We start from the raw sequence: 12,809 nt of genomic DNA on the forward strand, positions 1-12,809 counted from the left end.
GGAGCGCCTCCTACAGGCATCTCCATGATGTCATGGGCACAGAAATGCCAGCTCACATCTCTCCCCCGCCCCCATTTAACCAGGATCCTTGCCCTTTTTAGGGGGGAGATCTGTTGTTGGTAACCATTAATGTCTAACTGAACCATCCGTTTTGCAATATATACATTTTTGCATAAAGTTCTTTAACATTTCATTTTAGTTTTTATGTAAAATAGGGAGAATATTTATAACAACAGTTAGAAATTGAAAGATGGAAAACAAAATGATAAAGGAGAATAGCAAGGTCCAAGTAAAGGATGTCAGCGTGATCCAAATATCGAGTCGAGTTCCAGATTCGCCAGGCTGGCGACGAGGTTGCCTTTATATGCCCTAAAAGGAATGCCAAATTCTATAAAATCAAGAAAAAAAATCACAATAGATGCTAGGAGAGGATATATTTATTAGATATTTCCTTCCTTCCCCACATTTGAGTTCAGCAAAGTGCATCCCTTTGCAACTTAAAAGGAAGGTTATTGTGGGTTTTCTGTACAGACACACAAATAGATATAGATGCGCTAAGCCCACAACTCATGCACATTTTACTTGTTCACATTCAACTTTATGCACGTGGCAAAATAAAACAAAACGGGGGCCAGGCATCCAGGAAAAAATACTTTGGCAATTCTGCCTGCCATTGCACCCGATGTGTTTTTACCAAATGCAATTTTGGCTTTAGACACAATCCCCAGAACAGAACCTGCGTAAGTTGCGAGCATCCTGTACGTATAGGAAGGCATTATATATACAAAGAATGCAAGGCTGTTGTCACCCTGCAGTTTGCTTGGCTGCCACTGGGGGCACTGCTAGCTGCAGTGCTACAATGGACTCCTGAGAGCTGCTTTGCGAAATAACCTTTTTTTCTGGGGTGGGGGGAGGCGTTTCAAGACCCCCGCCCCCCCGTCCTGCTTCCTCATTCCCATGCTGTTCCCACAGAGCGACCCCTGGAAAACCTACATCCCCAAAGGAACCACGGTCACCCGAAAGAAGACCTTCAAGGAGATTGCCAAGTAGGTCCCTGCGGGGGGAGGAATTGGGTCGCATCCTGGAGGGGGGGAGTGCAGGGAGTGGGTCATTCCATCAGCACAAAGGGCTCTCAGCCGTGCCGAGGAATAAGAATGGTAGAGTGGCAAGGGAGCCCCAAGGGTCATCTAGCCCAACCCCCTGCAACGTGGGAAGCACTGTTTCTTGAGAGCTCTGAGGCAGGACTAGGGTGGGGGTGGGCGGCAGCTTGGGGGGGGCACACAATTCCAAGCCCTCCTCTGAAGAAACAGGGGCAGGAACTTGCTTCTAGCACCTCCTCAGAAATCTTCCTGGATGCTTTGAATGCTCAGAGCATGTGCAGAGTGCAGCTTGGCTCCGGAAGCGGCCATCCCTGGCCCAGAAGCCTTGGGACATGCTCAGGGGCAAGACGCCTCTCAGCAGCAGCACAGGGAGCTTTTGCGACTGGGCCCTCAGACGAAGAGTGCCAATAAGTACAAGCCAGGAGGGCGAGGAGCCATTGAGGCTGGACATCTGCTTGGCCTGCAGAAAGTCCCAGGTTTGATCCCTGCTGGCATCTCCAGGTCACTGGGAAAGGCTCCCCTGCTCAAATCCTGGAGAGCCTCTGCCGTCAGTCACTGCAGGCAGTCTGGTCTTGTACAGTGGTGCCTCGCAAGACGAAAATAATTCGTTCCGCGAGTCTTTTCGTCTTGCGATGTTTTTCGGCTTGTGAAGCACGGTCCGCCGCAACTGTGCCTCTTCAAGCGGCTTAAAAAAAAAAAGCGCAAGACGTTTTCGTCTTGCGAAGCAAGCCCATAGGGAAATTCGTCTAGCGAAGCAACGCAAAAACGGGAAACCCTTTCGTCTAGCGAGTTTTTCGTCTTGCGAGGCATTCGTCTTGCGGGGCACCCCTGTCTTTTCATACCGTGAAGCCCCTGAGACCTGTGGGTGAAGCGTGGGACACAAATGTAATAGAATAACCCAATCAATGAATAGTGTGTTCTGCTTGGCTCTGCCTCCCCAGCGGCCTCCCCAGGCCTGGGCAGGGTTGGCCCTGGGGAAGGTGCCATCCTGCCTGGGGGAAGTGGGCTGGGCTGAGTCCTCCTGTCCTGCTCTCTCCCCCCCCTCCTGCAGAGCGGTCAAGATCTCAGCCAAGTTGATGGGTCACGTGATGGCCAAGCGGGTCAAGGCCACGATCCTGTACGCCTCCGAGACGGGGAAGTCGCAGGCCTACGCCCTGAAGCTGAAGCAGCTCTTCAAGGGCTCCTTTGCCCCCCAGGTGGGCCCAGCGCACAGCGGGGGGTGGGGGTCAGCAGGTGGGGTGGGTGCTCACTGCCCCTTTCCCTCCTGATGCCCACAGAGCACATGAAGCGAGGCGACGCTCCCCCCCCCCAAGGTGGCAAGGAGTTCCCCAGGCGAAGTGTGCCAGCCGTGGCGCGTTTCTTGCCCCGTGTTTGTCAAGGCTCATGGTGGAACTGGAGGGTGTGTCTTGTGTTTGTGTGGTGTGACGCACTTCCAGCTCTCTGCTCTTTCCATTGAAGGCGATAATTCACTTGGGGGGGGGGTCAAGGTCAGCCTTAAGAACCTAAGAAGAGTCTTGCTGGATCAGGCAGTGGCCCCCCCTGGTCCAGCCTCCTGGTCTCACAGTGACCAAATACCCCGAGAACCTAGGAATCGAGACCAACTGCCTCTGGTGCTGGAGGTTTCACCCTGGAGGGTCCAGAAGAAGAGAAGAGCCCGGCCAAAGGGTCCCCACCTGTTCTCCCAGGGGCCCCAAAGTGAAACCCCCAAGCAGGATCAAGCCCTGGAGCAGGACTTTGGGAATATGACTCAACATTTGGTGCCCCCAGCTAAAGATTTCTTATTTCCGCAGTAATTCCTCCTGGTACAGTTTCTTTTTATGGAACTTCTCAGTGGGTACCTGTACAAATATAGATTGATTTATGTTATGTACTGAAGTTCCCACCCTGGGCCAGCAGGGGGATACTGTAGATAGTTATGCAAATGAAGGATTGAAAGTGACGCTCAGTGATTCAGCTCCGTTCAGAGGATGGCCGAGTCTGGCTGTGCTCTGATGTCCATCGACCCCACCTTCGTCGCCAGTGTTAAGTTGTGGGTGAACATATCAGACGACACAGCGATTCTTCAAGCAGCTCTTGTTCATTCAGAGGCCAGAATAGAACTGAACTGAAGGGCTCAGCCAGCCTGCTTATATAGAGCTCCAGAACAACGTAACTGTAGCAACTTCCTAAAACTATCCAATCACTGAACGTCACTTTCGATCCTTCATTTGCAACCAGCTAAAGATTTCTTATTTCCGCAGTAATTCCTCCTGGTACAGTTTCTTTTTATGGAACTTCCCAGTGGGTACCTGTACAAATATAGATTGATTTCTTATTTATTCTTATTATTTTATGCCCCTCTGCTCAGTGCTCTGTGTGCAGGAGCCCCGCCCCCCCATCCGGCCCTGTTCCCAGCAATTGGCTCCAGATGCAGCAGGCAGAGCAGAGCCCTCCTGGCTCCAGGTCTCCAGTGAGCTCACACGCTGCCCCTTGGGGGGCAACAGAGGGTGGAAGCATTTGAGGGCCCCCCTCACCCTCCTGACCCCCCCTGGCGCTTCCCGGCAGGTGGTCTGCATGGACGAATACGACGTCGTTTCCCTGGAGCACGAGACCCTCGTCCTGGTGGTGACCAGCACCTTTGGCAACGGAGACCCCCCCGAGAATGGCGAGGTGACGCTGGTTTCTCCCCCATTTCCCCGAGACTCCCAAGTGGGGCTGAGAGTCCAAAGCTCTGCCAAGGGGGGGCAGCCTCCCTCAATCTGGCACCCTTGGCATGTACTGGAACCCAAATCCAGATCCGTTGGGTGGCGGGTTGGGCTGTCACCTATCAGGGATTCTCTCACTGCAATTCCTGCATGGGGAGGGGGGGCGCTGGGAGTGTAAACGATCATCAGACTTTGAAAAGCTGGTGTCTCCGGATAAAATGCCTTTGTTCTGTTGAATAAATAAAACTAAGTGGTTTTAATTGGATTTTGAATAGATGTGCAATTAATTGTGCCTCTTCTGAATTTTATCATGCTGTTCTGCAAACCGCTGCTCTGATTAAGTCTTTTTTGTAGGGCGGGGGGGGGGGCGCACTGGGGATGAGCTGAGGACCTGGGAGAGCTCCATCTGTAGAGCAGCAGACTCTTCATCTCAGGGTCACGCGTTTGAGTCCCTGCACTGCAGGGGGTTGGACTGGATGACCTTCAGGGTCCCTTCCAACTCTAGGGATGGGTGGTGGCCTCCCCAAAATTGGGGTCCCACTCAGTGCTGGGCTGACTTAGGTCTGGTCTGCTCCCCCTGAAGTGATTTGACATTAAAGGCATGTATACAGAAGCAATTTCAAATGCAGAACATACAGGCTGAGATAAAAATCTCCATTTGGAATCATAGCGTTGGCCGGGATCCCCAAAGGTCCTCTAGTCCAACGTGCTGTGATGCAGGAAGCAGAGCTTGAAAAATCCCTGACCGATGGGCGCTCAGCCTCTGCTGAGGTTTTGAAAAGGCAGAGGAGATGGTGCCTTCATGGCCCACTTCAGGCCTGGGGCTGATGGACGCCCTTTTCAGTGGGGTGTGGGAGGGGGGAATTGGGCTTGTGGTTGTTTTTACTACGTAGTTTGTGGTCATTTATGGTGTGAACTGCCCTGGGAGCTATACAAATGCAGTAGTAGTAGTGGTAGTAGTAGTAGTAGTAGCAACAACAACAACAATAATAATAGATGAGCTGGTCCTTTCTCGTGAGCAGAGACTGGAATTTGTGCACAATTATTGTACTTCTGAACATCTGCTCAACTGTTCTCCTTTTCACCACCGTCGCACCTCCCCTGTCTGAGCAGAACTGAGCCCTGGCCCCTCTTCTGAACCGCCTGGAGACCTTCGAGTTTGGGGGGCGGTATATAAATTCAGTCAATGATAAAGACCATCTGCTTGGATTGGGTCCTCACTTGGTTGCCTCTCTGCCTTTCTCTCTCTCCCCGCAGAGATTTGCCCGCGCCCTGATGGAGATGTCCTGCCCTTACCTTGCAGACTCCGAGCCTGAGCTACAAAAGTAAGTCCTACCCAGAGGAAGCTCCGCTTTCCTCCTTTGCCTCTTCCTCTCCTGCGGATCCAGACCCTCCTCCCCACAATCTCGCTCTGCCTGCTTCCTCTCTTGCAGTTTATTTAGAGGAAGCAACTTGGAGGCGGTTGTGACTTTGCAGGCGCACTCCGAGTCTCGGAGGTTACAGTGGCAGGTTGGCAAAGGGTGTCTTGTGGATCTGCCAGGATTTGGCTGCCCTCTCCGCCCGGCAAGAGAGTCGAAGGGTCTTCCAGACCTTCAGGCTTTGCTCCCAGCCCCTGGGTGTCTCTTTTCTTTAAGCTGAAAGCTGCTTCTTTGACCTCCCTCCTCCCCACCCACGACCTCGGTCTCTTTCTGCCTGGAGGAAAGGGCACCCCTTCCTTTGATGCCTGCCCTCATTAGTGTCATAATCTACGGAGCTAATTAACTTTGCTGCCCACGGGGGAAGCGGCTCTGATTGGCGCCTGGACCCGGGTACGGGATGAGGCCAGTGCATCAAGCTGCTAGGGAACATCGCAGATGAAAGGCACTTTGGCCTCACTCTGCCTCTCTCCGCTGCCCCCCCCCCAAACACAGAGCTGGTCCCAGGTCCTGACTTGCCACTAGCTGAAAGCGCCTCTTGGCCCCACGGAAGGGCTGGGACCCCCCAAGCCAGAGTGATCTCTCTCCCTGCAGGATCAGGCCAGGGGAGCCCCCTCTAGTCCAGCACCCTCTTCTCCCGGTGATGAGGAGGCAAGAATGACGCCTCTCAGTTTTGACGCCTCCCTGGAAAGAAGAGAGCAGTGCTGAGGGGGCCCATTGTCTTGCCCAATGCAAGGTGGTTCTTTTAAAATTAGATTCAGAAGCAATACAAACACAAGTGAGAAGATTAAAGATTTTATTCTAAACAGCAAGCATTATCTACATTACCACTTTGATCTGCCACTGGGAAGCCCTCAAGAAGTGGCAAAGTGGACTTCCGGGTTGGTGCCTCCGGCAACGGCGGAGTTCCTCTGATCGGGAGGAACTTGCCCCGTGGGAATTTGGGTCTGTACCGCCGTGGCGAAGGCGGAGACCCGTAAAAACCACAGGCGGGAGAAGCCTGTGAATGTGGGATTCAGCAGGCACCTTTTGCGCCTCCCCTACTCACGGGGGAACCCGATTTCGGGGACCCGGAGCGACGTGGGGTGAGTGGCGCGGTGCTTCGAATCGTCTGCTTCTTCCATGGAGCGAAGCCGCATAGCCGTTGCCGGAGAGCACTGACTTTTTCCTGTGGACAATTTGACTCCAAAGTAATTACCCGTGAGTAGAGCTGATACGGGAGAAACGGATTTTAAGCATTTAATTTGGCATCAAAACGGGGCCCAGAAGGGGTGCCCCCGCCCCCTCCCAGGCTTGTCTCCCTGCGTCACAAAGCAGGGCGATGAGCCATTGAGGGCTGTGGCTCAGGGGGCAGAGTGCTTTGCGCATGTACAAGCAGCGAAACCCGGAAAAATACTTTTGGGTTTGCTGCTTTCGCAGCCCAAAAATTATGTATCCAGAGAGATACGTAAGCTGAGGGTCCACTGTACAAATATCTTCCGGAAAAGATTGCCCATACACCCGTCTAGTCAGAGAATCACTCAATGCCCCCAAGGGCACTGGTCCACTCAATGCCCCCAAGGGAAACCTGCGAGCAGGACCCGAGTGCGAGAGCAGCCCCTCTCCTCCCAGGGTTTCCAGCAACTGGGCTTCAGAACTGTCTGTGGAGGCAGACCAGGTGGGGGCTGGGGGGGCAGCTGGTGGTGGCGCTTGCTGCCCCTTCTCCTCTCTCTTCCTGCAGGAGCTACAAGATGCGCTTCAACAGCATCTCTCAATCCGACGCGTCAGTAGCTGCGTGGAAGACCAAGAGGAGGGCCTCCAGCAACACGGACAGCGCAGGCGCCCTGGGGACCCTCCGGTAAGGCGCCCAGGAAGGAGGGAGGGTCGGATCCTGCTTCCTTGAAGAGCAGAGCCCTGCAGGCAGGGATCCCTCTTCTTCGGCAGGACGCACAGAGGAAGGCAGCTTCCATGGAGGCCCTTAGGGGGCAGCAGCCATGCCTTGCCCAGGCCCCCACCGGCCATCTCCCTGCACCTTCATCAGGGCAGCAGCCCAGCAATGGCACAAATGCCCAGCTGGGCAGCAGAACCTCCTTGTTGGTGGGAGCCATTGCAAAGGCTGGGCTCTTCCTTGGCAAAACCTGCATTTTCCTCCTCCTCCTCCTTGGCAGAAGCCAAGCCATCTTCTCCCCCCCCCCGCCCACCTTGTCCCTCCCCAGCCCTTGTACCAAATGCCCCCGACCCTCTAGCCAGGCTGGCCAGAAGCCCCCTCCTCCCCCTGCCCTCTGAGCTGAAGCCCAGCCCCACTTCTCAGGGCAGCGCCTGGGCGCCCGTCTCCTTGGGCGTCCTTTTGTGCTGAAATGCCGGGAAGCCGAGCGACAAAAGGACTTCACAGCCGCAGGAGGGCTGGTGCTGAGCTGAGCACAGGGAAATCGATCTTGTCGTGACCGCTTTTAATGGGCCGAGTTCAGGAGGTCCAGACCAATCTTTAACTCAATACGGGCCATATTAAAATTTAACAGTTGTTTGGTTTTATTGGACTATTCTTTCCCCTAAACTCTTGGGACAGAGCAAGTTTAATGGCCGTTTATTAGTGGGAGGAGGAGCCAGATTAAGGAAAATTGGAAAGAAAAAGGCCGTGTGGGTTTTGTAACTGAGCGAGATTGGGCCAAAAGGTTGCCAGGGGAGCCCAGCCCATTCGGAAGAACTTTCTTGCAGTAAAAGCTGCTGGGCGGTGGGATGGGCTCCCTTGGAAGGCGGAGGGCTGTCCTTCACGGGAGATTCTTAAACAGAGATTGATCTTGAACTGTGGTCCCTGCACTGCAGGGGCTGGACTAGATGAGGCTTGGGGGTCCCTTCCAACTCTACCTTCTCGGATTCTAGGACTTGCTTGGCAGAGTCCGGCTGAGCTGCAGACTCCTTCTGGCTGGCCTTGGAGGTGCCCAGCTGGCAAAGGGCCTCTTGACTCCTGAGGGAGGGGGCAGAGCCTGGCCCCCCACCCTGCCCCCCTCTCACCCTGCCTGTCTCCTCCTCCTCCTCCTCTCCAGGTTTGCCGTCTTTGGGCTGGGCTCCCGGGCCTACCTGCACTTCTGTGCCTTTGCCCACGCCGTGGACACGCGCCTGGAGGAGCTGGGGGGCGAGCGGATCCTGCCCATGGGCGAGGGGGACGAGCTCTGCGGCCAGGAGGAGTCCTTCCGCACCTGGGCCATGGACGTCTTCAAGGTGGCCGCCCTGCAAGGGGGGCGTTGTGTGTATGGGGGGGGGGGGAGCGCTTTGGGAGTCAAGAGCAACAATTGATCTGCAAGGTAGAGGAGTGTGTGTGTGTGTGTGAGAGAGAGAGAGAGAGAGAGAGAGAGAGAGAGAGCGCTTGACATATGAAATAGGAGGTTCCCAAGCAAGGCAGGAAGCAGATTTTGCTCCTCTGGAGTGAGCTTCTTGAGGCTCCAAAGGAGTCATTTATTTATTTATTTCAAAACTTTGAAACAAAATATAATTTATTATTTATACCCCACCCATCTGGCTGGCTTTCCCCAGCCACTCTGTGCAGCTTCCAAGAAAATATTAAAAGCACAATAAAACATCAAACATTAAAAACTTCCCTAAACAGTGCTGCCTTCAGATGTCTTCTAAAAGTCAGATAGCTGTTTGTTTCCTTAACATCTGGAGGGAGGGCATTCCATAGGCAGGGTGCCACTACCGAGAAGGCCCTCTGCCTGGCTCCCTGTAACCTCACTTCTCATGCTAAAATATAAAGCACTAAAAGAGATTAAAATCAGCATCTGGAAAGGTTTGTCTAAACAAGACCATATTTAAATAACTTCCCTGGATGGTCAGTGCAGCCCGAGAGCCGCAAGATTGTTGTGATCATTTAACAGGCCAGCTTTATTCTTTGTGGAAATCCTGTCTGGGTCTCTGGGTCCCCATCCGGCTGCCCTTCCACGTTGCCCCACAGACAAATCCGGGAGGCGGGGGCTCCGGGGGCTCCTTGCCAAGGTGGCTGAGCTCTGTCTCTCCAGTCGGAGGCAGAAGGGCAGTGGCTGGGAAGCGCAGGAGGGGAGAGTTGCTCTTGGGTTCGAATCCTGCTTGCACCTGGTTGGCCACTGAGGGAAGAGGAGGCTGGACCAGGTGGGCCGTGGGCCTGATCCAGCCCCCCCCCCCGGGATCTTCTCATGTCCTGTGCCACAATCCAGTGGATGGACAGGGAGGGAGGAGGGTGCCTCTTTTGCTGGAAAGCACTGACCTTTTGGATATATTGAGTTGCTAGAGATGCCCCTCCCCTTTTGCAAGCCCCTCCCCCTTTTTCAAGCCCCTCCCCTCTCAGATCCTCCTTGGAGGGGCTGTTGCAGGTTGAATGGATGCTGAACTTTGCTGGCAGGAGTGTGGGGTGCTGGTGCCACCTGGTGGGCAGCTGGGGAATGGCACCGCTTGCTTGCTCCGGGGTCTCCCTTGGCTGAGGTGGAAGCGCCTGTCCCTCCATGTTGAGCAGAGGGAGAAGGTGCCCCATCCCTGCCAGCCCCACGGCAATGTTCCTCTTCCCCACCTTCCCAAGTGGGCAGCTGTGTCCTGCATCCCTTGGGGTCCCTCCCAGCCCCACGATCCTGCGCCCTCCCCAGAGAGCAAGTCCTCCCTCCCTCCTGACCCTCGTCTCCCCACAGGCCGCCTGTGACACTTTCTGCGTGGACTCCCAGGTGGTCGGCACAGAGGTCTTCAACAGCCCCTGTCACTGGAAGCGCAGTCGCTTCCGCCTGGTGGTTCACCCGGCGGCCCTGGACCTCCTGCCAGGTACGTGTCGGGCGGTGGATCGTGGCCTTCTGCTGCGCTCAGCGGATGCCCTCCTGCTGGTGCTCTGCCCAGGGACCAGCCCTGCCCTCGCTTACCCCAAAGATTGTGCATCTTCCCCTCCGCTGACCCTTGTGGAAGCAGAATGCAGGGTCTGGGGTCTGGAAGGATCTGCGCCTGAAACATATATGCGTCTTGTAGATCACCCATTAGTGTAATAATAAAAAAAAGCCAGCAGGAAAGTGGCAGAAAAGGGGGCACGAGTGTGGAATGTGGAAGGTTTTTGACCAGCAACGTAGTTTTCCCAGCAGAGCTAATTTTGGGGGGCATCTTACTAACCAGAGTGTGATGACTTGCACATCCCCATCAAAGCTGTGAAGCCTCGTATGCAAGCAGAACGCCCTGGCGGAGGGCATCAGAAGAGCTTAGCTGGGGAGGGGGTTCTTCTCCAACGCAATTGCCTTGAAGCTAAGGCCTGGCTTTTCTTCCACACCCCAGAGAAGCCCCCTTACTTTGGGCTCTGCCCCCCTCCCCCCATGCCGGGGGGGGGGGCATTGATAATATGCCAGCCTAAGCAAGGACAAAACTTGGCAACACTTGCGAAATGTTTCTTATTTTCTCAATAATTGCTTCCGGTACAGTAGCTTTCTTATGGATTCTCTCATTGGGTACCCATATAAATTAAGGTGGTGGTTGTTGCTATTATTATTATTATTTTGCACTCCCTTGGCTCAGCACCCTGTGGCGCTGCCTGTGCCCCCACCCAAGGGGTCCTGAGGGGCCCTCCAGTCAGTGCTTAATGCCTCCAAGGAGAGGTGTGGGGCTGACAGGAGCCACAAGCCCAGAAACCCTGTGAGGAGGTGGGGCAAGTTGTTCCATCACGTGGGGCAGAGAGGCACATCCTCAGAGGCCCCACTTTCGGGTTTCTTTGCATGGGCTCCACATTTTGCTTCCTTGTTCCCCACGGAGACCTTTCTCCCTGCGCCACTGCCAAATTTGGAAAAGCCAAGCTTGAAACATCTCCCTGCCTCCACCTTGACCCTTTGAGTTTCTCCCCCTTCAGGCCTGACCCTCGTCCACAAGCGCAATGTCGTTCCGTCCCACATCCTCTCCGTCAAGAACCTGCAGAGCCCAGAATCCAGGTGAGAGTCAAACCAGGACGGTTGGCGCTCATCCCAATTTGGCGGTTGGCGCTTCTCCCTCTTGCAGCCCCCAGCCAAGGGGGCCTGATTTCCGCCAGCATTTGGGGTTGGGGGTTCCTGGCTGCCCTGTGCACAGGCCACTGCCTTCCCCCCAGGGCTGACCACTCTTCTCCTTTCCCCCATTGCAGCCGCTCCACCATCCTGGTGCAGCTGCAGACGGGGGACCAGCCAGAGCTGGCCTACCAGCCGGGAGACCACGTGGGCATCTTCCCCGCCAACAACGCGGAGCTGGTGGATGCCATCCTGCAGCGAGTGGAGGGCCCGCCCCCTGCCAACGAGGCCGTCACCGTGGAAACCTTGGAGGCGGGAGAGAGTGAGTGGCCACCTGTGCCCAGGCGGGCCTGGCCCATGCCAAATGGGGAAGCCCTCCAGGCCATTGTGGGGCAAAGAAGGGTACCCTCTCCTAGGGCCCAGACCAGGGTGCTGCCTTTCCAGTCCTGCAACTTTTTATACTGCAGTTGCTCTGCTTTATTTCTGGCTGTGTTTTCACTGGGCACACACACACACACACACACACACACACACACGAAAGATTGAGAATTAAATCTGTCAGTTAAGATTTAAACCTCCTGTTCCACATGTGTGGGAGAAATACGAGAGTAAACAGGCTGTGAAGCCCTTTTAGCAAAGAAAAACACTTAGGTGCTTTGCAGTTTACTGGAAGCTATGAATTAGTCAAATACACCTTTTTGTCCCTGTTTATTTGTGGTTTGCTGACCTTCCCCCTCTTTGTCCCCATTGCTAAAAGCGAAGCACACATTTTTGTAAGATAGACGAAAAGGTTTACTTACATTTCAGCGCAGGCAGCAAATACACCCCCCTCCTCTGGCCACCTTCCAGCTTGTCAGTGCCCTTCTTAAACTGTGGCGCCCAGAGCTGGACGTGGGACCCCAGGCTGGCCCCTGTGGACTAGTCGGGCCCTTGGCCTGATCCTGCAGGCTCTCCTTATGGTGTCTAGATGAGCCAGTGTGGGCTCACCAGTAATGAGTGATACTTGGTCAATGCTGCAGCTCCTCTTTGCAGACAAATGCTTGGGTGGCTGCAGTGAGCCAGCTGGATTGATCTCCTCGAGGGGCCCTGCAGGTGGATGCTGGCTCCTCCCCCTCCCCCTCCCCCCACACACCTTTCTCTGCTGTTGGATGCCCACCTGTCCTGAATGTTTTAGCTGTAATTCCTGCCTTGCAGGGGGTTGGCCTAGATGACCCTTGGGGGTCCCTTCCAACTCCGCCATTCTCCCATTCGGTGGTGGTGAAGCCTGACTAAAAGCCTTTTGAGCTGCTTGGCAGCTGGAAGTTCCTGCGGCCGCTGAGTCTCTCCCTCCTGCTTATCCTCCTCAGGCCCAAAGCGCTTGTGGGTCCCCAGCCCCCGCCTGCCCCCCTGCACGCTGCGCCAGGCGCTCACCTTCTTCCTGGACCTCACGACGCCCCCCAGCGCCCAGATGCTCCAGATCCTGTCCACGCTGGCAGAAGACCCGGCTGAGAGGGAGAAGCTGCGGCGGCTGGGAGAGGTAGGGGGCTGCGTAAGAGGGGTGGAAATAGGTATTCTTCCCCTCCCACCACACGACCTTGAAGCTGGGGGGCTGTGCATTATGGACCCCTTTATCTCTAACACACACACACAGAGCCCACCCTGCTTAGCTCGCCTCCTGTGTCT

The 12,809-nt window shown here is 55.0% G+C and overlaps 1 protein-coding gene across 3 annotated transcripts in view; it reads left to right on the top strand.

Annotated features, from left to right (window-relative positions):
• Positions 1-12,809, top strand: part of NOS3 (nitric oxide synthase 3) — a 48,700-nt gene that overhangs the window by 30,153 nt on the left and 5,738 nt on the right. For all 3 annotated transcript variants that reach the window (XM_082192181.1, XM_082192182.1, XM_082192183.1), the window contains 10 exons: positions 973-1,046; positions 2,152-2,296; positions 3,645-3,749; positions 5,042-5,109; positions 6,920-7,036; positions 8,223-8,397; positions 9,831-9,957; positions 11,018-11,096; positions 11,285-11,469; positions 12,494-12,663. In XM_082192181.1, the coding sequence (XP_082048307.1) occupies positions 973-1,046; positions 2,152-2,296; positions 3,645-3,749; positions 5,042-5,109; positions 6,920-7,036; positions 8,223-8,397; positions 9,831-9,957; positions 11,018-11,096; positions 11,285-11,469; positions 12,494-12,663 (1,245 nt within the window). The remainder of the gene's footprint in view (positions 1-972; positions 1,047-2,151; positions 2,297-3,644; positions 3,750-5,041; positions 5,110-6,919; positions 7,037-8,222; positions 8,398-9,830; positions 9,958-11,017; positions 11,097-11,284; positions 11,470-12,493; positions 12,664-12,809) is intronic.

This window comes from Podarcis vaucheri, assembly GCF_965113315.1.
Source record: "Podarcis vaucheri genome assembly, chromosome: 12".
Classification (NCBI taxonomy): Eukaryota; Metazoa; Chordata; class Lepidosauria; order Squamata; family Lacertidae; genus Podarcis; species Podarcis vaucheri.